The sequence below is a fragment of the Aotus nancymaae genome, unplaced genomic scaffold, assembly GCF_030222135.1.
Source record: "Aotus nancymaae isolate 86718 unplaced genomic scaffold, 86718_ANA_hifiasm-v0.15.2.pri h1tg000057l, whole genome shotgun sequence".
In the NCBI taxonomy this organism is placed as follows: Eukaryota; Metazoa; Chordata; class Mammalia; order Primates; family Aotidae; genus Aotus; species Aotus nancymaae.
Window position 1 is genome coordinate 47,270,780 of NW_026988471.1, and position 27,958 is coordinate 47,298,737.

General features: G+C 39.1%; 1 protein-coding gene across 2 annotated transcripts in view; it reads left to right on the top strand.

Annotated features, from left to right (window-relative positions):
- PPP1R21 (protein phosphatase 1 regulatory subunit 21) overlaps nt 1-27,958 on the top strand; it is a 78,210-nt gene that overhangs the window by 1,483 nt on the left and 48,769 nt on the right. Inside the window, exons 1-11 of one of the 2 annotated variants that reach the window (XM_064364061.1) lie at nt 7,704-7,801; nt 9,416-9,484; nt 12,953-13,099; nt 15,882-15,983; nt 17,185-17,349; nt 17,525-17,583; nt 18,557-18,651; nt 22,673-22,725; nt 23,219-23,368; nt 26,996-27,097; nt 27,188-27,276. In XM_064364061.1, coding sequence (XP_064220131.1) covers nt 12,965-13,099; nt 15,882-15,983; nt 17,185-17,349; nt 17,525-17,583; nt 18,557-18,651; nt 22,673-22,725; nt 23,219-23,368; nt 26,996-27,097; nt 27,188-27,276 — 950 coding nt within the window. In that variant the 5' untranslated portion in view covers nt 7,704-7,801; nt 9,416-9,484; nt 12,953-12,964. Of the gene's footprint in view, nt 1-7,703; nt 7,802-9,415; nt 9,485-12,952; nt 13,100-15,881; nt 15,984-17,184; nt 17,350-17,524; nt 17,584-18,556; nt 18,652-22,672; nt 22,726-23,218; nt 23,369-26,995; nt 27,098-27,187; nt 27,277-27,958 lie in introns of those variants that run through there. The other variant, XM_012465469.2, reaches the window with a different exon arrangement.

The following is a 27,958-nucleotide window of genomic DNA, read 5'->3' on the forward strand; positions in this document are numbered from 1 at the left end:
GAAAATGTTTCACGATCAACACCTGTGAAAAGAAGGAAAAAAATAAAATGTTTCTTGAGTATAAAGGAAGGGGACTGATTTTCTTCAAGTCAGCAAGCTCTGAAGGCCATTCCCAATGGCAAGAGAAGAGTTCCAAAAATGTTTTGACATTGCTGAAATAATTGTATAGCCTTCCAGAGTAATAAAAACTGAAAAATTTTTTTGATATGTAAGCTTGTTCGATGGACACTTAATATGTGCCCCTGTGAGGAGTCCACCAGGGTCTGTTGAGTAAGGCAGGGTTCCAGCTTAACAAGTCACCTTTAATGGAATATTCTAACGTAGAACATAGTTATGATATAGTATGACAAGTATTAGTTCAGTGGGACTACTGAAGACATTGGGTAAGTGTTAAGGTTATATTGGGGATTAGATAAAAGGAAATGAAACAGTCCATGTTTTCTGGTATGAAAGCTCATTAAGATACATGGCAGAGAGTGGTGAAATGAGGTTGGAGAGGTAATTTGGACTCCATCATGAAAGGTTGTGGATGTCAAGTAAGAAGAGTGAACTTTACTTTTTGAGTAATGGAGAGATGCCAAAGGTTAAGCAGGGGAGTGACATTACTTTTAGGAAGGACACTGATAACTGTGAAGGATGAACTGAAATAGGGAAAGATTAGTGGGAGAAAAGCAGACAGTAGACTGTCGAAATAGTTTTGGGGAGAGTAATGTAGGATTATATAAAGTTAGTGACTTTTGGGCTATAGAGAAGGGGCTAGATTTAGGAATTATGGTTAAAAAATACTTTTCAGCTTTCCTTTATTTTTTGAGTGCCTGCTGTGTGCAAGGCACTAAACTTACGAAAGATATAAGGTACTCATCCTTGTGTCTCGTTCATTCTTTGGGACTTGGTAAGTGTGGGAAAACTCAGAGTTGTCCCTGCAATCCTGAGGTGAGGGAACAAGACTACTTCTGACACGAGGGCTGCAGAAAGAAGAGCCAGTTCTGAGTGAAGGGCTGGAAGAGAGGTTAGATACAGTCGAGGAGTTACAGGGTTGGAAGGCACACTAAATTTGTTATTCACCTATTAGTATGAGGTGATGTTGGAAGTAATAGCTGAAACTTTCTAATGGAGATGGGCTGGCTAAAAGTCAGGACAAAGGCCAGCACTTTTGGATTAAGTCCCATCAAGATGCCCTTTGAGAGTTAATCAGGGTAGAAATTGGGAAACACCTGTGGGAAGGATGTGCTTGGAGTAGGAGAAGATGCTAAGGAGACCGTAGGAGGCCTGCCAGACTTGGGATTATCTCCCTTGTTGGTCCAGGCCAGTTTTCATTCTGCAATGTGATGGGAATTTCAGAACACAAGAGAACAGATCGTGGTCAAAAGATTTCTTGTGCTTTTTATTCCCTGTCAATTCTAGTAGCAAGCAATTTCTAAATATGATCTATGGTTTCTCCAGCCCTGTGCCTAAGGGTATTCTACCTTTTTGTTACCTTCCCTGGTACCAGAATTGTGAGCTGATACTGAAATCCAGTTACATAATTTTTCTGCCTTATTTAGGATACAAAAGAAAAAGATGTCTTCTTAATCTTTAGAAGGAAGCCCATCAAGAGAGCAGCAAGCATGGTCCCTAAACCAAGGACATTGGCAGTCTTCTCATTATTCCTTCATGTAATATCTCAGCCTTTGTTTCAGGAAAGGTCCCATCCCTCATAATCTCTCCTCTTGAAAAGGAAGAAAAACAAACTAACAGACAAATAGTGGTCTGAGGAGCTCCCATTAAAGCGACTGAGTCTAGTTAGATAAAAGATGAACTGTGGAGATCAAAGCAGATGAGAATTGCTGAGGCAAGTAGGTTGCTGAAAGAAAGTGTTATGGAAAGGTTAGTAAAAATGGAGATTAAGACCCAGTGGTTTGGGCAATTAGAAGGTCATTTGAAGTTTTTGAAATTTCACGTTTAATAGAGTTTGGGGAGGGAGAATGAATGTGTGTAGAGGTGGGTTTTCAGACGTTTGTGAAGTTAAATAATAGATGCAAGCTACCTCCTTGAGATGTGAGGGAAAGCTAATCAAGACCTCAGTGACTACATTATAAATTAAGGATGAAAGACCATTTCTGACTTGCTATTTCTTCCATGACCTGCTCTGCCTCTGATGCTCTGTTGTATCTCATTACGGAGAAGAGAGGCAAAAAGTACTCAGTTCTGGCTTATTTGATTTTAGCCTGCTTTCTTTGCGGGAGCACTCTTGCCTGGCACCTATGTGTGTGTGTAAGCAAGTTTCAAGTTCTAACTGTCTTCCCAATGTTTGTGTTACCCTGGGTCAGTGATTCTCAAAGTGTAGGCCCTGAAACAACATCATCTGGGAATGGGTTAGAAATGTAAATTCTTGGGGTTGGGGGGATGGAGACAGCAAACCATCAACACATGTATATACCTATACAACAATCTTGCAGGATGCAGGATGTGCACATGTACCCTAGAGCCCAAAGTACAATAACAACAACAACAAAAAATGTAAATTCTTGGGTCCACCCTGCACCTACTGAATCTGAAACTAGCAGTGGGACTCAGCAATCTGTGTTGTAACAAACCTTTCCATGATTGGATTCATGTTAAAATTTGAAAATCATTGCTCGAGAAATGGCATTGGGATAGTAGCCTTGCCAGAGATAAAGATGATCTGTTTAAAGGTCTTTTTTTTTTGAAGCAATAGATGCCAGCAGGAAAGCCAGACCTCCATTATTTCTCTACAGTTTACTTTGCAACTGATGCTTCCTTTACTTACAGAGGGGATTCCCTTTGGGAACTTTTTAGACTTGTAGTCTTAGTACACAGCTACTTATACTGGGAGAGGGTCAGTTCATTTCATCCAGCATGTTTGCTCTCCAGATTGGCAGAACCTGATTAATGACCCAATCCTATAGAGAAATAGACTCAGGAGCTGGATGGGATTAAAATTGAGTATGAGTGTTTTTGTTTGTGTATTTGTTTACCCTGATATATAGACAGGATTCACCAGTAAAGTTGGGTTGAAAAATAGGTTTGTGTCTGGGCACTGGTGGCTCACGCCTGTAATACCAGCACTTTGGGAGGCTGAGGCAGGTGGATCATGAGGTCAAGATTTCAAGACCAGCCTGGTCAACATGGCAAAACCCCATCTCTACTAAAAATACAAAAATTAGCCAGGCATGGTGGCGGGCACCTGTAATCCCAGCTACTTGGGAGGCTGAGGCAGAGAATTACTGGAACCCAGGAGGCAGAGGTTGCAGTGAGCTGAGATTGCACCACTGCACTCCAGCCTGGGCAACAGAGTGAGACTATGTCTCAAAAAAAAAGAAAAGATAAATAGTTTTGTGTTTAGTGGTATCCAATGGAAGTTTCCATGAGGATGAAAATATTCTGTATCTGTGCTGTCCAGCAGGGTAACCACTAGCCATGCATGGCTGTTGAGCACTTGAAATGTAGCTAGTGTGACTGAGGAACTGAATTTTAGGTTTTATTTAATTTAAACAGCTACTTGTAGCTATTGGCTACTCTGTTGGACAGTGCTAATTAGACTCTGGGTCCGTGCATCACAGATGTAAATGTCTAAATGACTCACTTGTTAAACTGCAGATTTTGGTTTAGTAGGTCTGGGGTGGGGCCTGAGATTCTGCTTCCAGGTGATACTGTTGCAGCTGTCCAAAAACCACACTTTGGACAAGGCCCTAGAAAGACAAGGGGCAGCCTCCTCTGACTCTTTAGTTTAACTGATTTACTCACCCATTCACTGAAGGACAGCTAAACTGCAAGGGTTGGGAGTGGGGGTTTGGACCTCATGAATTTCTCTGCATGGGAGCAAGAGCAGGAGAAAGGATGCCATTTGAGGCAGATGTGAGAGTTTTTTCCTGCCTTAGTGACAAAGTAACCCCAGCTATTGCTGCATAATATGTAGCCTGCACAAACTTTATCCCTATCCTGGGATAGGAACAAATAAGTAGGCAGAAAGAAAGACTAAGTAGGATTCCCAGTAATTTGGAGTACTTACAATGTTAGAACTGGAAGGAGTTTTAGGGATCATCCAGGCCAAATACTGCAGCTGGGGTCTGCACATATCTTCAGTATACTGAAGCTTTGAATCAGGGTTTTGGTGCGGCGTAGGGTTGTCTTACACAAATCACTTCGTATTGAAGAAAAGGCTGTATGTTTAAAAGTTGATTTTATAGGGTTGTAAAATATGTGTAAATGTCAAAAAGTCCATTGCATGAAGACAGCCATGTAAAAGTGATTCTAACATAGAAGATTGTTGAGGATTAGCTGAGAAAATGCCTATGAGTGATTCATCTCACTTTCCCCACAAACTCTTCCAACAGTTTGTGATTGAAGGTAATAGCCATTTAGCCTATCACATATTGTCAAAGTGGCATGAGAGAAATCATAGTGAGCTTACCACCACTCTCTGTCCCAGGAGCAACAGCTGTGTGATAGCCCTGACTGAAGTTGGAGTATTCCAGAAGCAGAGTTATATATAGCAGGTCTGGGCACTGGTCATTAGAGAGTTAGTCTCAAGGCTTTTGAGGATTCTTGGTGTCCAGTAGGATCATGAGGTTCAAATTATTTGGAGAGTCTTAAAAGAAACTATTAAAGTAATTACAATCTCTTATATAATGTATTACATTTAAACACCTTTATATGTAGTATAATTTATTAATTTAATTAATCAAATTAACTGATATGATTAATTAAAAATTTATTGAGTTCCTTCTCTATCCATAGCGTTGATCTTTCATTGTAGGGAGGAAATACAAGGAAGTATACTGTAGTCTTTACCATGGAGAATAGTTTAAGTTGGCAGTGGGAAATAAATACAGAATTTATTTATTTATTTTTTGATTTGCTATCTACCAGGCTGGAGTGCAGTGGTGTGATCTTAGCTCACTGCAACCTTCTTCTTCTGGGTTCAAGCAGTTCTCCTGTCTTAGCCTCCTGAGTAACTGGAATTTCAAGTGGCCACCACCATGCCCGGCTAATTTTTGTATTTTTAGTAGAGAGGCAGTTTCGCCATGTTGGCCAGGCTGGTTTTGAACTCCTGACCTCAGGTGATCCTCCTGCCTTGGCCTCCCAAAGTGCTGGGGATTATAGGTATGAGCCACCATGCCCAGCCTATACAGAAATACATATATTCATAAAATGTAAAATTTACTATTTTTAGAAGTAAAATTAAAACTGAGTAGTTTAATAAAGAGATGTCTTGTTTTTAGCAAGTGTGAAAGGGACTGAGGCGCAGACTCTCGGTGGGCCAGAGGGAGTGATTAGGAAAAATTATGAAGGAAGTAGGGCCAGAGGTAAAAAGTAAGATTCTGGAGAACAGGTGGGATTTGGTTGGCCAAAGTGAAGAAGGGCTGTGCTTTCAAAGTAGAGGTAAAATGAATCAGAAGTTTACAAAACAAGGAAAAATGAGATTTAAAAGGATTAAGAGGGATTCAGAGGTACTCTTTCCCCACTGAATGGAACAGAAGAGCTTGGTGCACAGCTGTTGAAAATAGGCTCTATCATCTGCAGGAGAGTTTTTCTGTACTAATAGAGGCTTCAGGGCAGTTGTTTCTGAGTTATGTCATATGCATTGGAGTCTCCATTTTGGGCTTCTAGAGGCAGTAGTGACCATCTGGTAATCTTATGCCTATATCTAAAACAGAAGCTGTTCATTTATCTCCCTTCTGTGGTGAATGCTGGTGCAGAGAAAGATAGATTCTAAAAGACCAGTCTGGCCAGATGTGGTGACTCATGACTGTAATCCCAGCACTTTGGGAGTCTGAGGCGGGCAGATCACTTGAGGCCAGAAGTTCAAACCAGCTTGGCCAACATGGCAAAACTCCCTGTACTAAAATTACTAAAAATTAGCCAGGCGTGGTGGCGGGTACCTGCAATCCCAGCCACTCAGGAGGCTGAGGCAGGAGAATTGCTTGAACTGGAGAGGCAGAGGCTGCAGTGAGCTACGATCACACCACTGTATTCCAGCTTGGGCAACAGAGGGAGACTCAATCTCAAAATAAATAAATAAATAAATAAATAATAATTTTATAAAAGACCAGACTGATGAAAGCATCTCAGTGTTTTACAAGCTTCTCATTCAGTAATGCAGTAAGAGTGGCAGAAGTGATGCTGAAGTGCAGAAAAACGTTAAATGCCACAGAGTAGTTAAAATGGTAAGAGTATGCAAGCTTATCATTTTCCTCCTTTTCTACCTGCTAAGTAATAGAAAGACGTTTCAGATAACAGTTTCTAAGAAAGCTGCCTTGTCTGTTAAATGGTTCCATTGAAGCCATGTTTGAGTTACCAGTTAAGCAAAAAAAAATTTCCCAAGAAAATTCTAATTTTTTTGTTATAATCAGTGATATTAAATTCCTAACAGCAGTAGCTCCAAAGGTTCATTTTGCTTTTTAACAAAGTGGCCTATTCAGTTTGCTTTAAATACTCTTCAGTGTGCCTTAGAAATGATGAGGTTCTTTTTCTTAAAATTAATTGCTGTGGTTTTGGTCTTACAGGAAATTATCAGTTCAGTGGACTTTAAGCTTCATTCTTAGTCCTTGAAGTAGTCATTACGAGTTTCAAATACCACACAAAGAAGACAGGAAAGAGATTACAGATCAAAGTTAAGACAGGGGCATGGAATCAAATCTAAAGACTAAAGCAGTATTTTTTTTGGCGGGGGGGCTACGTGGGTTTGGGAGTATTTACTGAATTTTGCTATTTAGATAGCACATTATTCAAGACTATGTTGATATTTGCTTAAAAAGTAGAACACTACATCATGGAAGTCAACATTAAAGAGCTCTTTCTCTCTTTTGAACTACTAGAGCGTAAGAGGCCACACAGTAAATATTTTAGGCTTGAGGCTATGTGGTTTCTGTTGCAACTACTCATCTCTTCCATTGTAACTCAAAAGCAACCATAGACAGTATATAAATGAATGAGTGTGGCTATGTTCCAATAAAACTTTTAAAAATAGCATGGCAATTTGGCCCTCAGACCATAGTTGGCCAACCCCTGTTCTAGAGAATTTAATGTCTTCTACTTTTTTTTTCAAGCAGGAAATACTAGTATTGCTAGTTATCTTTTAATATTTTATCTTTCCTTTTAAAGTGTAAGTTCTTTGAAAATAGGGACTACATCTTTTACATCTCTCCCCCATATCAATCACGGTGTACAATGCCTTACACCATGCACACTATAATAAACAGAGCTGTTGTCGTTTTGAATCTATTCTAATGGTAAGAGCTTTATTTCCATTTGTGGAGCATTTTATAGTTTAGAAAGTTCTTCGACATAGGTTTCTTATCTGGTTCTCCCAGTAGCCTCAGAAGAAGGACTACAAGAGCTTCTAAATAACATACAAATAAGACATGTAAAAGATTACAGATCTTTACCTGTTCTAAATACCAGAAGAGGATCTGTTATCCCTTACATGTCTTCTTTGTCTGGTGTTTAGAATGGATACATTGATTTACCCATTTTTTTTTTTTTTTTTTTTTTTTTTGAGATAGAGTTTCACTCTTGTTACCCAGGCTGGAGTGCAACGGCGCGATCTCCTCTCACCGCAACCTCCACCTCCCAGGTTCAAGCAATTCTCCTGCTTCAGCCTCCTGAGTAGCTGGGACTACAGGCATGCGCCACCATGCCTGGCTAATTTTTTTTTTTTGTATTTTTTAGTAGAGACGGGGTTTCACCATGTTGACCAGGATGGTCTCGATCTTTTGACCTTGTGATCCACCCGCCTCGGCCTCCCAAAGTGCTGGGATTACAGGCGTGAGCCACCGTATAGCTGAAGCTCAGAAAGGTTAAGTGAATTTCCCAAATTTATATTGTCTAATAAATGGCAGAGCAAAGATTTGAGTCTGCTTTCTATTGTAATGAACTGTCATCTCTAACTTTCTAAAAATAGAAGAATCTCATCTTTTTAGTCTGTCTTTTGCCCAAACTGTTGAATATCCTGCAGTATTCCTGCTTTTTAATCTCAGAATCTTAGCTAAATTTTCCATTGAGTTTTAAATATTCAGTTTAAGATTTAGCATTCAAATATTCCCATTCTTTTGGCACAGAAAAGGGTCATTTCTGTTCTCTGTTCTCAGGAGACAGATCTGAGCTATGCAGAATTAGAAAGATTTTTTTTACATTTTTTATTTTTAATTTTAGAGAGAGTTTTTTTTTTTTAAAGCTCGCATACAAGAATGTCTCATTCTTTCAGTTTCTCAGAGAAGAACTGGGTCTTTCATGGTCTCTGCACTGAGCCCTGGGAATATTAGTCTGTAAACGTTTTGCTTCAGCTACAGTGAACTTACGTATTTATACTTAAGTGCTCTATGTTCTCTTTGGTGAGGATACTTTCCTCTTATTACGGAAGTAAATTTTATCTTTTAAAACCCTGCCAGTGGTGGTTATACAGATGTATACTTAAGTAAAAATGCATTTAGCTGCATATTTTCTGATTTGTATACTTTATTTAAAATAAAGTTATTCCTCAATATTTAATAATTAACTGTGAAATAAAGCCCAAGTTTTACCTCTTTCTCTAAAGGCATCTCTCACCTCTCCAGCTCACTGCTTTTTTCACTTAAATGTAGCTTTGAGAAATAGCCAATATTGTCTAATTGGCATTGTGACTCTGGAGTCCAAACTGGTAGAGTCTGAATCTCAGCATTGCTACTTAACTTCTCTGTGCCTCAGTTTCCTCATATGTAAAATGGAGGTAATTAGAGTAGCCACTGCATAGGATTGTTAGCATTAGATGAAGTAATACACGAAAGTACTTAGAATGGTGCCTGGTTTGTAGCGAGCATGCAGATGTAAGTGGGTATTATCATTAACTTTTAAATGGCACCTGCTTCTTAGTTGCTTTTGTACACTGCCCCAGCTGATGCCTGATAACAAGTCTACTATTCCTGAGGCCAAATTGTCGATGGTGACATTTGCATGTCTAATATTAGGCACAGTGTCCTGCTGGGTATGTTCATGCCCTACATTTTTATTTTCTGTGCAATTCTAACTTCATAATTAGTCCAGTTGTATATATTTTACAAATGAATGGTGTGTCACAATTTCAAGGAAAATGGCATATTCAGTACTGTATTATTTATTGTATTGGTTTTTATTTAAGGATGGGACTTGTTTTCATAGAGTGACACACTAGAAATTGGGGGACTGGATTTTAGTCCTGGTTTTGCCATTGATTTTTTTTATGACATTGGGCAACTCGGCCTGTGTGTCCTTATCTGTAAAATGGTAAATTGTTGTATCTACTACCCTCTTTAGGTCTAATACTTTTTTGTTCTCATATATATGTGAGAAGCTATTTAGTTACTTAGTGTAATGATGCCTGTAAAACTATTGTGATTTCCTTGATATAACCAATTGCTTTATATTAAAAATTGATTATTGCTTTTTCTGTTTTCAGCTTCGGGCTCAGAATCAGGTTCTGAAAAAAGGTGTTGTGGATGAACAAGCAAATTCTGCAGCTTTAAAGGTGGGCAACAGGATATTTGTGTTGCAATGGTTAAGTTAGCATTTGGTGTTGCTCAAAGCAGATCCAGTGGGTTAAAGGTCCACCTCTGACACTGATTCACTAGGGATAAGAAACAGTAATACAGTTTTTTGTGGTTAATTTTCCTACTTGCTTAGGTAAGAATATGGTGTACTTTGATTTCCTTAGCTAAAAATTACAAAAAAGGTATTAGGTGACTTTGTCTAATGTATTTCTCCTGTGCCTCAAGGCCTTTACTTAGCTCAGTTTATCTGAATTAATGGGACTTCTTATCAGTGGTCATCACAGACAGCTCTCTGGGGGAGGCTATGTCATACTCCTCTTTGAATCCCTCTTACGCTGCAGATGGGAGGCTCTAATAAGTGAGTTCGATTGTGTGAATCATATAGTCCCTAAATCTTGCCTTTAGTTGAGCTATTTAGTAGTAATAACCTGTGTTAATCAGGACGCTCTTTGAGTGATACATTTTACCATCAGCACCTTTGTTAACTAAGGGGTGATATATGATAAATGAAGGAATTTGTTTCTGCCTCTTTCTAATAGATATGTGGTAAATATTGCTTAGTGATATTTTTAAATGAATAGTTTAATTCTAGGATTTGTAGTTCTTCTTGGCCAAGTTTCAGTTAAATATACTGCCTAGCTCACTCTTTTGCTCTTTCCCTTTCTTGCTTTCTCTGCTCTCTTAAGACAGATGGGATTGGGATTCCACTTAGAGGAATCCTGTCTCTTTCTGGAGAAGCCCCTGATCACTAATATGTCTAAGATAGCTCCACTTAGGCAACGATGCCCCAGAAGTATGTCATTTTACGTCGCCAGTTGTTGGATACTACGGGAGAGAATTCTGTCTCTGAGCATCTCCTCCTCAGGTGCTGCTACCGCAGTCTCAGGGCTGAGATGATTCTGAACACCCCACCCATACTACCAGGCTTTCTGCACCCAAGCCAAGATGATTAAAAAAGAAGCTTTATAGTCAGGATTTATTAGTCAAGTTATTATTTTACAAAAATTATTGAGAAATGATCATTGTATCTCCTAATAATATTTAAACCTTTTGCTGGGGTAAGTCTTTCCTAGTTTGTCCTAGTAGCCTGCACTGGTGTTTTATGCCCTCCTGTTGCTGGTTGTGTTTGATTAACTCTGTGACGGTAGCAATGGTGAAAACAGTGGTAGGAGTGGTGACAGCTGGTTCTATTGATTGAGCACTCACTGTATACCAGGTATTGTGCTAAGTACATTATATCCATTACCTCATTTAATGTTCACAACAACCCTATGAGGTCAGATAGCATTATCATCCCCGTTGCAGAAACTAGAGTTTAGCAAGAGGCCGGGATAGATATTTTCTGAAATTAATGATTGGGTAATGGAGTTGGAGCATTAGTTCATGTTAAGAATTATAAGCATAGTTATATATTATAAAAATATAAATTATGAGAAAAATAAATTATTTTTTGTTTTACTGTTTATTACAGTAGTCATTGTAATTATTTTAAAATAAGTGACAGTTTGCCAGTTTGCTAGACAGGACTATTAGGATGTCCTGTGTTATAGTAGGCTTTAATTTTATTGGGTTTACCCCTTCAGTGAGCTGTTTGGTGTAATCAATGTTTATTGATTTGAGTTTTTAAAATTTGAAAGACATGATAATTTGGACATGGGCTAGGCCTAAATTTACCTTTGAACTACAGGTAAAAATTAAGGTTACAAAACAAACATTAAAAAAAAAATTTTCTCCTTAATTGGAGCATATTGTTCCATCCCTCTAGCAGTATTCCAACATGCCGATAATATCAGTAGAGTGCAGACACCAGCCTGTGGTTTTTAGGCTGCTGTTCCTTTTTTTTTTTTTTAAGACAGGGTCTCACTCTGTCACCCAGGCTGGAGTGCAGTGGCACAATCTCAGCTCTGCAACTTCTGCCTCCCCAGTTTAAGCAATTCTTGTGCCCAGCTTATTTTTGTATTTTTAGTATTTTTAGTAACTTCGGAGTTTCGTCATGTTGGCAAGGCTGGTCTCAAGCTCCTGACCTCAAGTGATCCACCCTGCCTCAGCTTCCCAAAATGCTGGGATTATAGGTGTGAGCTGTCGCACCTGGCCTAGGTTGCTGTTTCAATGTAGTGAAATCATCTATTTGTTAAAACGTGACCTCCATGTTTTATAATTGTTTGTTTTATAATGGGTTGTTTCAGTGAAACTAGTAAATATATAGTTCTTTATTTTTTTATTTTCTATTTTTTTTTTAAATAGAGGTGAGATCTCACTATGTTGCTTAAGCAATCCTCCTGTCTCAGCCTCCCAAAGTGCAGGGATTACAGGCATGAGCCACTATGCCCAGCCCAGTTCTTTAAATATACAGTAATATATGGCCATCTGTGTTTGATAATCAATGAATAAAAAGTTGTCAGAACATCATAAGTAAAATACAGTTAGAATAATTCTCTTAAAAAATAGAATGGAACTAAATATTTCTCTTTAGTTTCTCATTTTCTTACCCCATTATGGCATAAACAGAACAAAATGGTCAGCAGAGGGTGTGTCAAAAAAGGTTAGCAGAATATTTTAGATTTGGTTTCTATTGTCATTTAGCTTTAAAGTGAATTAATATAGAATAGCATCTAAAAATATTTTTGATATGGTAATATTGATTTTTATCTTTGATATGTCAGAATAGTTGAAGTAAAATTAAGTGTGTCACAAAGACTTTATTTTGACTAATTTAAATTCAGGGAGGATTTACAGAAAAAATGGAATACAAATATATTTCTTCCCAGTCTTGTTCACTGAAAGGAATTATCAGTAAATCTGAGGTTGTCTTTAAATATCTAAGTTTGGCCAGGCACGGTGGCTCATGCCTGTAATCCCAGCACTTTGGGAGGCCAAGGTGGGGAGATCACCTCAGGTCAGGAGTTTGAGACCAGCCTGGCCAACATGGCAAAATCCCGTCTCTACTAAAAATACAAAAAAATTAGCCTAGCATGGTGGTGTGCACCTGTAGTCCCAGCCACTTGGGAGGCTGAGGTACAAGAATTGCTTGAATGCAGGCGGTGGAGGTTGCAGTGAGCCGAGATTGTGCCAATGCCCTCCAGCTTGGGCGATAGAGCAAGATTCTGTTTCATAAGTAAGTAAGTAAATAAATAAATAAATAAATGTCTAAGTTTATAAGTTTGTAGCTCCAATCTTTGTGTCTGTTCACTGTCATAGGATGTTTAGTTGATCGTGATGTTACTTTAGTATAGTTGTTCTCATTTTTAAATTTACTTGGTTTAGCCAAAAGATGATCTTTTTACAAAGTGCTAAAAACTTAAGAAGTGAAACAATATACATACAAACTGAATTTCCTAAAGCAAGAGGTTTTGATTATATTTTGGTAAAACAAAAATAATTTTTAATAAAATATCTAAACCTTACAGCTAAACTGTGAGGACCAATCTCTTTTCACTTTGATATAGGAGCAACTGAAAATGAAGGATCAGTCATTAAGAAAACTACAACAGGAAATGGACAGTTTGACATTTCGAAATCTGCAGCTCGCCAAGAGGGTAGAACTACTTCAAGATGAACTAGCTCTAAGTGAACCACGAGGCAAGAAAAACAAGGTAGGTTCAAATACAGGCAAGTTAGTGTGACCTTGTGCTTAGTCACAGACACCTACAGGCCATCCTGGTTTTAACAGAAGACCCCACTGCTGAATTATGTTGTTGTTTGTTTGAGACAGGGTCTTGCTCTGCCGCCTAGGCTGGAGTGCAGTTGTGTGATCTCGGCTCACTGCAGCCTCTGCACCCGGGCTCAGTGATCCTCCCACCTCAGCCCCATTAGTGGCTGAGACTAGAGGCCTGCACTGCTATGCTCGGCTAATTTTTGTACTTTTTATAGAGATGAGGTCTCACTATATTGTCCAGGTTGATCTTGAACTCCTGAGCTCAAGTGATACACCTGCATAAGCTTATGTGCTAGGATTATAGGCGTGAGCCATCATGCCTGGCTCTGAATTTTTAATGTTCTGTTGTTACACATGGATATTAGATTGAGAAAGGAGACATTCATAATTAATATATATTAAATGTTAGGGACATTTTCATATGAGAGTCAATTTTAAAGAATTTATTAGGACAAATGTACATAATTCGTTTAGTGGCTGAGAAGAGGTAATGGAATATCTCATATTAGCCAAAATTTTTGACATTTTTTGGTTATACCAAGTTGCTGTTAATCCAAGGTTGAGTAGATAAATGAGGGAGATTGTCAAAGTGTTACTACTCATTTGAAAGTAGCAGTTGAAACACTCGTACCTTAGGTTTGTAAGTTTACTGCAGATATATTTTCTTAGCATTTATTCTTATGAGGCCAGTTTTGTGTTCTTGTCTTAAGATTTAGAGAGGAGTTTTTTCCCTTATGGTTTTATATGGTGAGGCAATATTCTTACTTCCCTAAGATGGATAATCTGGTACTTTTGAACATTCTGTGATTAAGAAGTTGCTTTTTTGTTTTTTTAAGGGTAGAGGTAGAGGTAGTGATTGAGTTTTTAAGTCCTGTATGTATGTAGACTAACACTCCACAATGTATGTATTTATATATGTATGTATGTATTTAGTCAGTAACAGTAGAATGGGTAGAAGGGAAGGAGAAGGCACATAGTGACTCTGAAGGAGCGTAGAACGGCCAGAAGAGCACAGGCTGTAGAGTTAAATCTAGGCTTGAATTCTTTGCTTGCCTTTTATAAATCTATGACTTTCGGCACAATTTTTAACCTTATAATCTTAGTTTCTCTATCAGCAAAGTGACAATGAGCTTATCAGGTTTGTTGTGAGGATTCTGTGGGATCATGTAAAAGTGCCTAGGGCCATATGTCCCATGTAATGGGCAGTTGCCATAATTATTTATTTATTTTTATTTTTTTCGAGACAGAGTCTTGTTCTGTCACCCAAGTTGGAGTGCAGTGGTGCGATCTTGGCCCACTGCAACCTCTGCCTCCCAGGTTCAAGCAATTCTCCTGCCTCAGCCTCCCCAGCAGCTGGGATTACAGGTGCACACCACCATACCTGGCTAATTTTTGTATTTTTAGTAGAGATGGGGTTTTACCCTGTTGGCCAGGCTGGTCTTGAACTCCCAACATCGTGATCTGCTTCCCTCAGCTTCCCAAAGTGCTGGGATTACAGGCGTGAGCCGCTGTGCCCAGCCTGCCATAGTAATATGTTAATAGTTTTCCCATATGCATTTCTCCACATAGGAGCATTTGTTAGAGTGGTAGTGCTGAAATAAAGGAGGCAACAGGGAGGGCATAACACATATGTATTAGAATCACTTAGGAAACTTTTTCAGGATATACATACCCTGGAAGTTCTGAAAGACCTCTGGGGAGAGAGTAGTTATCTGGACTTCAAACATGCCCCTCAGGTTCTTAATATCCCTGCCTAGGACTGTTTAGCAGAGGTTTGGGTGTAATACTTGAGAATTAATTTTAATTAAAGCTTATCAAAATTGGAAGCACTGAGGACCCTGAATACGTCATTCTGCGGTGTTCCTTAGGCACCTCTTGTTTTCCAAACGTGATGGATATTTAATTCCTTTTTATATGGTTACTGCATTTTCGAAGGGCTTTTAAATCACTGATTCAAATTGGATCAGTAGGTGACTTCATTTTAAGTGAGAAGTGAGACTACAAAAAAGGCAGAGAAGGGTGGTGACTGATGTCTGAACACAGTTTCATTGTTACACTGTTCCTTGAATAGTCTCAGTTCTGTGTATTTCATGGAAACAAATGCTCATTATTAGATCTTTTAAATAGTGCTATTCTTCTATGTAGAACAAGTTCATATTAGTAAAAAATTAAAAGGAAGGGAATTTTGAATAATCTTTGAGAATTTTCCTATTTATGGTAGCTTTATTTTATATATATTTTTTAACTTAGAAATTTACATGAACTTTTGTATAAACTTTGTGGATGCTGTTACAGAATTTATTACAATTTCTCATGGAGTTTAACAACTCAGACTCATGAAATTGCTATAACTCTCATTTTCCAAACCAAAATATCAAATTGAAATTGAAATGATATTTATGAGCATATTTTATATTGCTGGAGCTTTCTGGGTCTGCTCCATCCTCCAACAGAACTACTCCTGAATTCATCTGCAAAGAATAGTAAGTCTTATCTGTTCTTTTCTCTTTCAAGCTTTCCTGCTTATTACAGTATTTGCAGTTTCAACTTGTGTCACGTAGGAAAAGTTAAATGATGAACTGTATACCTTTTGCAGGATTGTTTGAGAATGATGAACACATAGAAGAGACAAGCTTCTAAGGTGATAGAGAATCTTTGTACCTTAGGATGTTTCTCTAAAGGATGAAAGTTATGTGGACATAACTTATTCTTTCCATCAGAAAAGTGGAGAATCTTCTTCTCAGTTGAGTCAAGAGCAGAAGAGTGTCTTTGATGAAGATCTACAAAAGAAGATAGAAGAGAATGAACGGTTGCATATACAAGTGAGAAAATCTTTCTGTTTTCCTATATGAATTAAAAAATGGGTCTGTGATCTTTTACTGTGGAAAAGCTAATGCAGATAAGAGTGTTTTGTGTCTGCGTGGGTATTCTGTGGTCGTCGGTGTCACTTACTCATTTCTTAAGTATCACACGTATCTTAATGTGGATGTGTGCTTTGAAGTTTATGCATTTGTTCAGAAGACAGCAGAATAGCTTTATAACTTAACAATGCAGAAATATGCTGAGCATTATTCGTTTTATATAGGAAGTGATTACATGTATAATTTAAATGGGAGCTTATCAATAAGTGGTATTTGCTTCCCCCCCTTTTTTTTTTTTCAGGAATAGAGGTATGCTTTTTAATTTACTGATATTTAGTTGGTTTTTATCTGTACCCCTGTTAAACTATAAGGTCTCTGAGGGTATGAACCATGTATGTTTTCTATACCTAGTCCCAGGACAGTGTCTCACTTACGTCAGGCACTCAGGTATTTATGGAATGTTGAAAAGTCATTGCCTGCCTCCAAACCATTGAGCATATTCTAAGAGTCATAGTGCAGAGAAGGGTGCATATATAACCTCCTGATTTTTTTTTTGTCAAGTGGTCGGAAACACACAGACACAAACACACACACACACAGACACACACACACACACATTTCAGTCTTTGAAAACATAAAGTTTTTGACCTCAGTGTATTTTATATCTGAGTATTCATAATTCTTTACTAGTATTGGACTCTAATTACAGGAAAGAGCTTTATCTGTTTTAAGAATAACACCTGTATTAATTTTGATTATTTCATGTGAAAGTTAGCTTAGTAGAAAAGTTACATTCTGATCAGTTGAATTCTATGTATGCCAGACATCGTTTAAAACAGAAATTCATGAGACTGAGAGGTAGGAGGTGCAGGCTTTACGGAGGTTTCCTACATTTAAATCTCATTTCTACTATATTTTAGCTGTGAGACATTAGACTACTTATATAACTCTTTTAAGCTTGAGTTTCCATATCTGTAAAGAGGGATAACAGTAGCTACTTCCGATATACTGTGAGGATTTAATGCGATAATGCCTGTGTGGGTTTAACATAGTCAGTGTATGGAACCATATGGAAGTTGCTCAGTGAATAGTCACTGCTATTATTTTTCTCATTTATGTATATTAGGATATTGTGAGAGAGAAAATGGTCTTCTCATTTTAGTTTTTTGAAGCTGATGAGCAGCACAAGCATGTGGAAGCAGAGTTGAGGAGTCGGCTGGCCACTCTGGAGACAGAAGCAGCCCAGCACCAAGCTGTGGTTGACGGTCTTACCCGGAAGTACATGGAAACCATTGAGAAGCTGCAGAATGACAAGGCTAAACTAGAAGTAAGCCCCATTTTGAGAGCACACTAAAAAATAGTTACGGCTTTTGTATTAATTGTCTATGCACTTTATTGAAGAGTTAGTCATTTCTGGTGAGACTGTTGCCTGGAGGGTCTTACTTAGTGTGCTCCTATCTGTAGCCTGAGCCATCCGCTTTTCTTTTTCTTCTGAAATTCAGGTAAAATCTCAGACTCTAGAAAAGGAGGCCAAGGAATGTCGACTTCGAACGGAAGAATGGTATGTGAAAACTTGAATTCCAAGAGGGTTCTGCAGTGAGACTCAGAAGACTTCAATTTTGATTGTAGCAGCTCCTCTGTCTTAACTGTCTTACATTTAAAAGGAGGAAATGGGAGTAGTAGTCTCCAGGGTCCTTTTCAATTCTCAGATATCTGGGGCCTTAAGCGTTCTAGAGTGGCCTATGCATTAGTCCTCAGCCTGCAAGTGTTTGGGGCCGTGGCAGATGGTGTTCTGGAGCTCCTGCACTGAGGACTGGAGTCTTTCTGTTTGAAACTACTCTAAACAGAAGGGGCCTCCGATAGTCCTAGGAAGGAAAACTGACTGATCATCACTATGCCAATCTTTTAATGGTACATTTTGAATGAAATGGAGGTTATGTGATCTAATTTGGAGATATATAAGTCTTAAAATCAAAATATTATTTAGACATGGTAAAGGTATATTCTAACATTTATTTGATAACATATTTTAGGTTTTAATAGGATCAATCAAATGAATTTCTCAAACCAGTTTTGTTGCATTGGTAGAATTATATGCATGTTTTAGACGTGTACCTGTGTGCATAAAACTAATTATCAGCTTTTGAGCTCAAGGGGAAAAGAAGGCTAATATATATACTCAAAAAAAAAGATGTCTGTAGCGATAGTAGGATGAATATTTATGTGTTGTAAAGAGAACATTTATGATTTTGAAGTAGCTCTAAGATTAATTTGAGCTTGGGGAAATACATGTAAGGTTGTCTAAGATCCTAGGACTATGATAAATTCCTCCAAACTTCCACATCATTCTCCAGACGTCCCTGGGATTTTGGAAGCCAGGCTAGCATTTTATCTTCATCTTCTAACAACTCTCTGCCAAGAGTATCCCAGATGTCAGGTACAGTTCTCTGGAAGCCTACTACCAGCTGTTGAGGGAACAAACAAATGAAGATTCACTCAATGATTGAATGTGGCTTTGTATTTTTTTCTTGCAGTCAATTACAGTTAAAGAACCTTCATGAAGATTTGTCAGGTAGATTAGAGGAATCCTTATCGATCATCAATGAAAAAGTACCTTTTAATGATACAAGTAGGTATTATGTACAGTTTTCCATTATTTGTAACTTTGAACCTTTCTGTGGTAGCCAACTATTTAATTTCTAATCTATTGGGCAAAAAATTTAATTGGCCTAACAGAGGATTGCTTTCTTTTTGTTCATTTGATCGGCTGTGGCAGTCATAATTAACAGGAAGATTTTAAATTGTCATATAACTACTCCAAAGCTGGTCTTCTTGGAAGAAGTCTAAATCCACATTTTTTGATGACATGTATTTAGCATTTACCAAGGTAAAAAAACAACCTTCACATAAAAAGTTGAATACATGTACAAGAAAAATTGTTGTTTGAGGTGGGGGAAATGAGGCTTGGCGGTGGGAGTTAAATCTTCTCAAACTGATGTCTTACCCCTTGGTCAATCCCCAGCAATAGTTAGGAAGCTAGATTGGTTAAGCCTTACTTCCTGTTCACGCTGGGAATGGTCTGGTAGTTACATTCCTAAGAACAACAAAAAAGAAGTTAAAAATATATTACTTTACATGTGTAATAGGTGCCAAATTTGCAACCTTTAGATAAGAATTAAGTCAAAACCTCAAAAACAGAGATAATATTTAGATTTTGAAACTTATATTCAAATTGATGCACATTTCCTTTTTCTATAATCACATGATTGAAATTAATATTTTACTCCCCCTAAATTTGTTTTAGGGAGGACCTAAAAAAAGAAAGAGGAAAAAAAGAGAAAAACAACAGGTTTTTTTTTTTTTGAGATGGAATTTTGCTCTTGTTGCCCAGGCTGGGGTGCAGTGGTACTGTCTCTGCTCACTGCAGCCTCCACCTCCCAGGTTCAAGTGATTCTCCTGCCTCAGTCTCCCAAGTAGCTGGGATTACAGGAGCCCACACCTACACCTGGCTAATTTTTGTATTTTTAGTAGAGACAGAGTTTCACCATGTTGGCTAGGCTGGTCTCGAACTCCTAACCTCAGGTGATGTACCCGCCTCGGCCTACCAAAGTGCTGGGATTACAGGTGTGAGCCACCGTGCCCAGCCAAAAAATAGCAGTTTGATTTAAGATTAAAGTCAACCCATGTCATCATTGTATAAAAAATTTAAATTCCCCTTTGAAAATAACACCTGTTTCTAGCTTCTACATTAATGTAAATACTGCTGGATTCACTGGATTTGAAACCGTGGCATTACATTTTCCCTTTAAGCTTTGTCTCAATTCATTAATCTTTAGGTTCTAAAAATTTCCTTCTGAATCTTGGATTTATCCTTCCTTTTCTAATACTAGTTGTCACCCTGTTTTAGGTCCCTTTCATTGTCACGTGTGGATTATTACTTTTAGTCCTGAAATATTTAGAGATCATTTGCTGAGTTCCTAGACAGTTCGGTATCATAGGGGATACAAAAATTTATAAGTCAAAATTTCTACCTTAAGGAATTTGTAGCCTGGTAAGGCAGAGACAGATACAGAAATGTCAAAAATATAAACTAGACTGTGCCATGAAGAACCTCCTGGGGTTTCAGAGAAGGAGATATTACTGCTGGTGGCATGGTATGGGGAAGTCTTCCCAGAAAAAGGGTGCTTTGAGCTGGGTGGGTGTGTGAGCAGGTTTTATTGGGCAAAGATAAGGGTAAAATCCAAGGAATTACATGTAGTGTGGTATATAGAACAAAAGGTGTCAATCGTGCCCTCAGGAGCAGTAATCAATTCAGTACGACAGGAGGCTTAGGGTGTGTAGGATGTGGAGGGCAAGGAAATGTAAGTTCTGAAAGGTACAGTGGGACTAGACCCTGGTGTTCTGGTCTAGGGACTGAGAACTTAATTCATAAGGCCATGGGGTTGTTGGAGACGTTTTTGAGCCAGGGGACGTCATGATGCTATGTGTCTACTCACAAGGTTAATCTGGCAACAGAGTGTAGATTACCTTGGGGTAGGATAAGGGAGTCAAAGACTATTGTGATGATAGTCCTGGCATGCTATTATGAAGGCTTAGCCTGGGTTGTTGGGGAGATGCAGAAGATCTTATGGAAGGAGAAGGAACAGATTGGTCCTTTCAAGGAGACAAGGGAGAAAGAGGCAGTGACTGGGAAGATGGTGATGCAGTTGACTGAAAGGAAAGAGGTAGACAGGAGCAGGTTTATGTGAGAGACAACAAGGTTAACTTTGTTGTTTAATGTTCTGACAGATGGGTTGATATCTATCTATCTAACTGTTGAGTATGCCTTTCTAAATGAAAGACTAGACTTCGGGAGAGAAACTGATGTCAACACTGTTGGCCGAAGGAGCCCTTGTGTTGGGATTGGTGGGTGCACAGTGCAGTCAGGCCTGTGCAGGGTCCTTGGCGAGTTCTCCATCCCAGTAATCAGGAGACGGAGAGGAGCTGTGGAAATGGGGTGGGGTAGAAGCTGGAGAAGGGAGTTTCAACTTGGTGGTGCAGGTCAGTTCTGCACATTGCATAGAGAGGTCAGAGGGTGATGCAGCAAGGAGACTGGGTTTGGTGACTGGATTTTGTGGCCTTGAGAGGACTAGTATCCTTTGCGAGGAGCACTTCTGTGCAGGGTGTAGGTGGACACCAGATTGCCAGCACGGGAAGTTGAGGTGAATGGGTGCTCAGGAAACAGGCAGAGCAATGCTGTTTTATGAGCAGTGGGGATGAAGGAAATGAAGAAGGATGAGAGCCTGACAGATGGGCAAAGTGAAAGAAAAGGCTGCATGTGTCAGAGACAGGAGTCAGGGCAGAAAATTAAGTGTGATATAAGTAATAGAAGACGCTCACTGTGGAGACAGTTAAATGAGCTGCAGCAAATGCTTTATTTGTAATGAGGAGATACTGAAGATGGAAGCAGGGAGTGATTATATGCTGAGGTCTTAAGGGGGTCAGAAGCAGCTGCTGTTAAGGGCCTGGGAGGACAGTTAGCTGAGGAAAGGATAGGTAAGCAGTAGACCGAGGTGGAGGATGGGGAGTGTAAGAACTCTTGCTTTGGCTCTGTTCTTCTTGGCAGAGTAGGGAGAGGCCATCCTATCCATTGGGTAGCAGGGAAGAGAGGAGGAATGGTATTAGAAGCTTAGAACAGAAAAGGTTTGGGATAGATGTCATGGGAAATAAAATAGGCACATAGCAATGAAATTGTGGATTGCTGAGTAGAGTTGAAGCCCTCTGGAGTTAGACAGAGTAAATTGTAGTGGACCTTACTCGGGATTTGTGTTAGCGAATGCATTGTTGAAACAATGGACCAGGCTGGGAAGCAAAACAAGCAAGGCTGAAAGATGGCTGATAGAAGCCTGCAGAGGTATTGGTAGACAGGAGACCAAGCTGGGAGTGCAAAGCCCAGTGAGTAGCAATGAAGACATAAAAGAGAACTGGGTGAGTATGTCACAGGAACGTTCCAAATCAGTTTTGGCACTGGGGTCACTCTGACTGAGAACCTGGGCAGAGGAGGGCAGGTTTGAGTGGCTGAAGGGATGAGTAGAGATGAGGAGAGATGCAGCTTATTAAGGAGGAGGTTGAGGAGGCGTGGCTAGGTGTGAGAAAGCTGCCAGAGATTAGTGACAGACCAGGGTAGAGAGGAAGACTGAGATAGATAGTGATGCCATCTGGGAAAGTTAAGATTGAGTCATTGGGATCCACAGTGGCAGTGATAGATTTTTCCAGTAGTGTAGTGTCATGAAAACGGTATTTTTGGCTGATTAGTGTGGCGGCTTTGTGTAGGGTTATTTCAGAAGGGAGAATGACTGAAAAAGCAAGAACATCATGAGCCTTTCTAAGTAGTCTTGATAAGCCCAAAGGCAGTATTTGAAATGATTTCTTAGAAATGGAAACAGGATTTGTTCGGGTGTTTTTAAGCCTGAAGTTAAAAAAAGATGGGAAGTATTACTTTTTCTGAGGAACCACTGATTCTATGTAAATTCCATTATTCTGTACTGTTGATCATTTTAAATTCTTATGTAAAGCTGATTTTGCTTCAGAGAATTCATTATTTTTTAGTTAAGTTGTTTTTCGGTATATGTGAAATGAGAGACTTAATGTACATTCTTTTTCTTTTGTAGAATATAGTCAGTATAATGCTCTGAACGTTCCACTCCACAATAGGAGACACCAGGTAAAGGATGAAGTACATGTTTTTATTTTCAGTTATGTATACATCAAACTTTCCAGAAAGAAGAATTAGTTGTTTGGGCCTCTGTATAGTGCATTCAGTCATTGTGTTTAACTGTTGCCTTACATGTTTCTCATACATTTTATTCAAATGTAGCTTGCTTTTTATTGCATTCATAAGTTACACAGATTTTTGCTGTCTCTCTTGTCTGATAACATTAGAACCAAATTATGAGATGCATTAATGTTTTGAGCCATACTTTTTTGTAGGTTGGTAGAACTTAAGTGGTCTGGGTTAAGTGCAGGAGGTGTATTTGCCAAAACTGGTGGCTTTCTAATTTACTTAGATAGAAATATTAAAATTCAAGTGGGAGCAGATGAATTTAAATTAAGGAATAATCACACTAGGATTCAAATGTTTTCTCCAGAACAGACTCGATAAAGTTCTTTTGGGATAATAATGTGATAGTTGACTTTGTGCATGTTTCATTTTAAAGCTAAAGATGCGTGATATTGCTGGGCAGGCCCTGGCTTTTGTTCAGGATCTGGTGACGGCTCTTCTGAACTTTCATACCTACACAGAACAGAGGATTCAGATTTTTCCTGTTGATTCTGCCATCGACACCATCTCTCCATTGAATCAGAAGGTGAGTTTAATTCAGAATACATTTTGTTTGCCCTGAGCAAAATAGGGAGATATTACTTGTTTTTAGACCACTTCTGTGCACCATCCAAGTACTGCAAAGGACATGGAAAAATAAAAGTCATAGATTTTACTCTCAAGATAAAATATGGCAAAAATGGAGAGTCTTAAGAAATTAAATACTAGGGAAGTGTTTTAGTCCATTTTTATGTTGCTGATAAAGACATACCAGAGACTGGGCAATTTACAAAAGAAAGAGGTTTATTAGACTTAGAGTTCCACATGGCTGGGGAGGCCTCACAGTCAAGTCAAGGAGGAGCAAGTCACATCTTCCATGGATTGTGGCAGGCAAAAAGAGTGCTTGTGCAGGGAAACTGCCATTTTTAAAACCATCAAATCTCATTAGACCCATTCACTATCATGAGAATAGCATGGGAAAGACCCACCCCCATGATTCAGTAATCTCCCACTGGGTCCCTCCCACAACATGTGGGAATTATGGGAGCTAGAAGATGAGATTTGGATGGGGACACAGAGCCAAACCGTATCAGGGAGGTTTTTTTTTCTTTTGTTTTTTTTATTGAGGCGGAGTCTCGCTCTGTCGCCCAGACTGGAGTGCAGTAGCGCAATCTTGGTTCATTGCAACTTCTGCCTCCTGGTCCCAAGCAATCCTCCCACCTCAGCTTCCCAAGTAGCTGGGACTACAGGTGTCCACCACCACTGTGGCTAGTTTTTTTTTTTTTTTTTTTTTTTTTTTTTCATATTTGTAGTAGAGCCAGGTTTTCACCACGTTGGCCAGGCTGGTCTCGAACTCCTGACCTCAGGTGATTTGCCCACCTCAGCCTCCCAAAGTGTTGGAATTACAGGCATAAGCCACTGTGTCTGGTTCCTAGGGGAGTTTTTTAAAGACCTCAGTATGAATGAGTGGTATGGCCAGTAAGTGGTATGAGATCACCAGGGAAAGGAGGTTGCTGTAGGTGGTAAGGTCTGGGAAAGATGTTTTGGAGATTTGAATTGTCTTGAAAAATTAGCAGGGTTTGAATAGGAGAGATGTGGAATACACTTTTTCCCCCAGAAGAGAGAATGACATGAGCAAAATCATGGAGGAGGAAAACATAGGGAGTGTGGCGGGCGGGGTAGTGGGGGTGGTTGGGAGAGGTGAGGCATGGGGAAGGAATAATGAACAAACTGTCTTGTCTGGAATGTGAAGTCCTTAGATGGAGAGGAATGGGAAGTAAGGTTGAAAAAGAAAAAATGACTCCAGGTTCTGAAAGGCCCGTAAGAGCAGGCCAAGACATAGACCTTCACTTTGTTTGTAGGATTGAGGCCTTTGTAGCTTTTTGATCAGGGGGTGACATAATGAAAACTGCCATTTTATTGTTGGAGAAATTAATTTGCTGGCCTTTCTCTCCCTGATTGTACTCACAGTGTAACTTCCTTCGTGGGGCATGTTTAGGAGCAAAACAACCTGTGTGGTGTAGTTGACTTTTTCCTTCCTGCTGAGTTATGGAGTGGGAGGCAAACTGCTTTTCCAGTTGAGCTTGGGGGGCATTTTCAGGGTTAATGAGGCTCAGACAGGGTTTAAATGTCACTTCCTTCTGTCCATGTGCTTTTTTGGGGCCATTAGATTTTGTTCTTTTCTTTCCTTTTTTTCTCCCCTGCTAATCCTGAAAAACAATTTAAGGTAGCTTACAAAATTTCATTTAACTGAAAAGGATAAAATAAATCTTAGTGAGTATATTAGCTATGTATTGCTATGTGATAAATTACCCTAAAACTTTGTAGTTTAAAACAACAAACATTTACTATCTCACAGTTGCTGCGGGTCCAGAATGGAGGAGCTAGTTCGCTGGCTCATGATCTCTCATAAGGTTTCAGTCAGGATGTCACTGGAGCTGGGGGATTTGCATCCCAGGTGGCCCACTCATGTGCCTGGTGAGTTAGTGCTAGTTGTTGGCTGGGAACCTCAGTTTCTTATTGCCTGGACCTTGCCATAAGGCTCTTTGAGTGTCCTCATTAATGGCAGCTAACATTTCTCATAGTGAGCGGTCTAAGAGAGAGCAAAGTAGAAGCCCCAGTGCCTTTTATGGCATAGCCTAGGTAGTCACACATCATCCTTCTGCAATATCGTATTAGTCGCACAGATCAGACCAACCTTGAAACAATGTGAAAGGGTAACACACAAAACCAGAAATACTAGGAGGTGGGGACAATTGAGACCATCTTAGAAGCTGGCTCTCACAGGGTGGAAATTAAGGGAAATTGCTACAGATATGTGCTCTAAGTGCCTTGCGATGTGGCAGTCTGAAATATGAGTCATGCTACTTCTTACATAACCTGATTCTTATTCCCTACTTCTTTTGTGCATCATGCAGTATTTTCAGGGTTTGAATAGTGTTTATGCCCGTAGGTCCCCTATGTGCCTATTAGTGCAGCAAAGACTTGGACTCAGGAGTCAGACTTCCTGGGTTCCAAGTCCAGTTCTGCCACTTTCTCAGTTATGTCCCCTTTGGAAATATACCCTCTGCGCTTCAGTTTTCTCATCTTTAAAACGGGAGATATACCTACCTCACAGGTAAGCATATCTGAGGATTAAATAAGATAATACATGTAAAGCACTAAAAACAGTGCTTGGCATATAGTAAGTACCCAATAAGGATTAGCTCTTAGGATCATCATCGTTATGCCTTACACATAGGAAGCCCTCAGTAGGTGCTTGGCTTTCATCAATTTTGGTCTGACTCTACACATCTATTGAAGTTTGTAAAAATTAAACATTGGGCCTTTGAAATACTCTTTAATATCACTGTGGGAAAAAGCTTTCAGAAGACCTGGATAGGGAAGACAGTACTGCAACACTTTAATGTAGTCATGCTTTCTTTTATACTTCCTGTAATATTAAAAAAATACTTTCTGACCAGGCATCGTAGCTCATACCTGTAATCATAGTACTTTGGGAGGCTAAGGCAGGTGAATCGCTTGACCTCAGGAGTTCAAGACCAGCCTGGGCAACAGGTTGCAGTGAGCCAAGATTGTGCCACTGCACTTCAGCTTGGGAGACAGAGTAAGATTCTGTCTCCAAAAACAAAAAAAAAATGTTTTTATGCCATTTTGATAATTACATTCTTGGAATTTGTTAACCCCAAATACTATATACAATAAAAATAAGCTGTCCTCAATAGGCTTGTTTTTTAAAAATTAGGTATATAACACAAAAACTTTTGTCATACAGTCTTATTTATTTTTCTTTTTAAACTGGAAACCCCCTATGGAGAAGCAGGTGTTCAGGGAAGCTGACCTGTTGGTCCTAGGTTCTAATGCAATATCCCCTCCCTATTTCCTCTGATGCCTGCTTATTAATTGTGTCACCTCTCTTCTAGTTCCTCAATTTAGAATGGGATAGGGACTTGTGGGTATCATCTGGGACTATTAGAGGGGAACATCTGTGTTTGGCTTTTAAGCCAAATTTCCAAAAAAAAGTTTCCAAAACTTGAGCACAGGAGTTCAAGGCTGCAGTGAGCTGTCATCAGGTTTATAATGTATGTTTATTATTCGGTGGGTCCATTTAGAAATGTGTTGATGTTTGTTATTTTCTAGTGATTTAATTCACAATTCTTTCCCTCCTATTTAGTTCTCACAATACCTTCATGAAAATGCATCCTATGTCCGCCCTCTTGAGGAAGGAATGCTTCATTTATTTGAAAGTATCACTGAGGATACTGTGACTGTCTTGGTAATTTTCTTCTTGTTTTGCTTCTGGAACAGTGGGAGCTCCTCTTTGTCCAGTAGCACTTTTAACTTGGAAATTATTTTTCTTTTCCAGGAGACAACTGTGAAATTGAAAACTTTTTCAGAACATTTAACCTCCTACATATGTTTTCTTAGGAAGATTCTTCCCTATCAGTTAAAAAGGTAGTTACCCCTGGAGGCCAGGGAACGTGGGTAGTTGTGGGTGTAACCTGATCTGGGCTGGCGTTAATAAAATAGTAACTTGTGCCTCTTGTGATTTGCCAGACTTTTCTGCACCACACCCAATTTGGACTTCCATGAAAAAGGAAACGCATGGTTGAGCAGCATGAGCTTAAATTTAAGGAAGTTGAATTGCAGTCAGTTATGGATTTTCAGTTGCTCTGTACTGTGGTTACCATTGTTATCCCTTTGCGGTTAACATCTAGATGGGTGTTAATAATAGTTTCCTTCTACGTTAGGATCTATACATTTTAGGTTTCTTTGAAATGGTATATTTTCTTACTTTTGTTATTAGTGACTTGTTATAAACTAAAAACCTTATCAACTCTAGCCCTTAGAGGATACGTCATTTAGTAACCTTTGATATTCTACCTTAAATTTCCAAAAAGGCAGTGAAAATAATATATATTACTGGAAATTTTATAATATTGCTTGTAAGTTTTGATACTTTTGTTTTAAAAATACCGAGACAGCTATTCCATTTAAATTTTTTCATTCTAAAATTTAGCCTCTTTTTAAAAAAATCAAGCCTGGGAGTGGTGGCTCACACATGTAATCCCAGCACTTTGGGAGACTGAGGTGGGTAGATCACCTGAGGTCAGGAGTTCGAGATCAACCTGGCCAA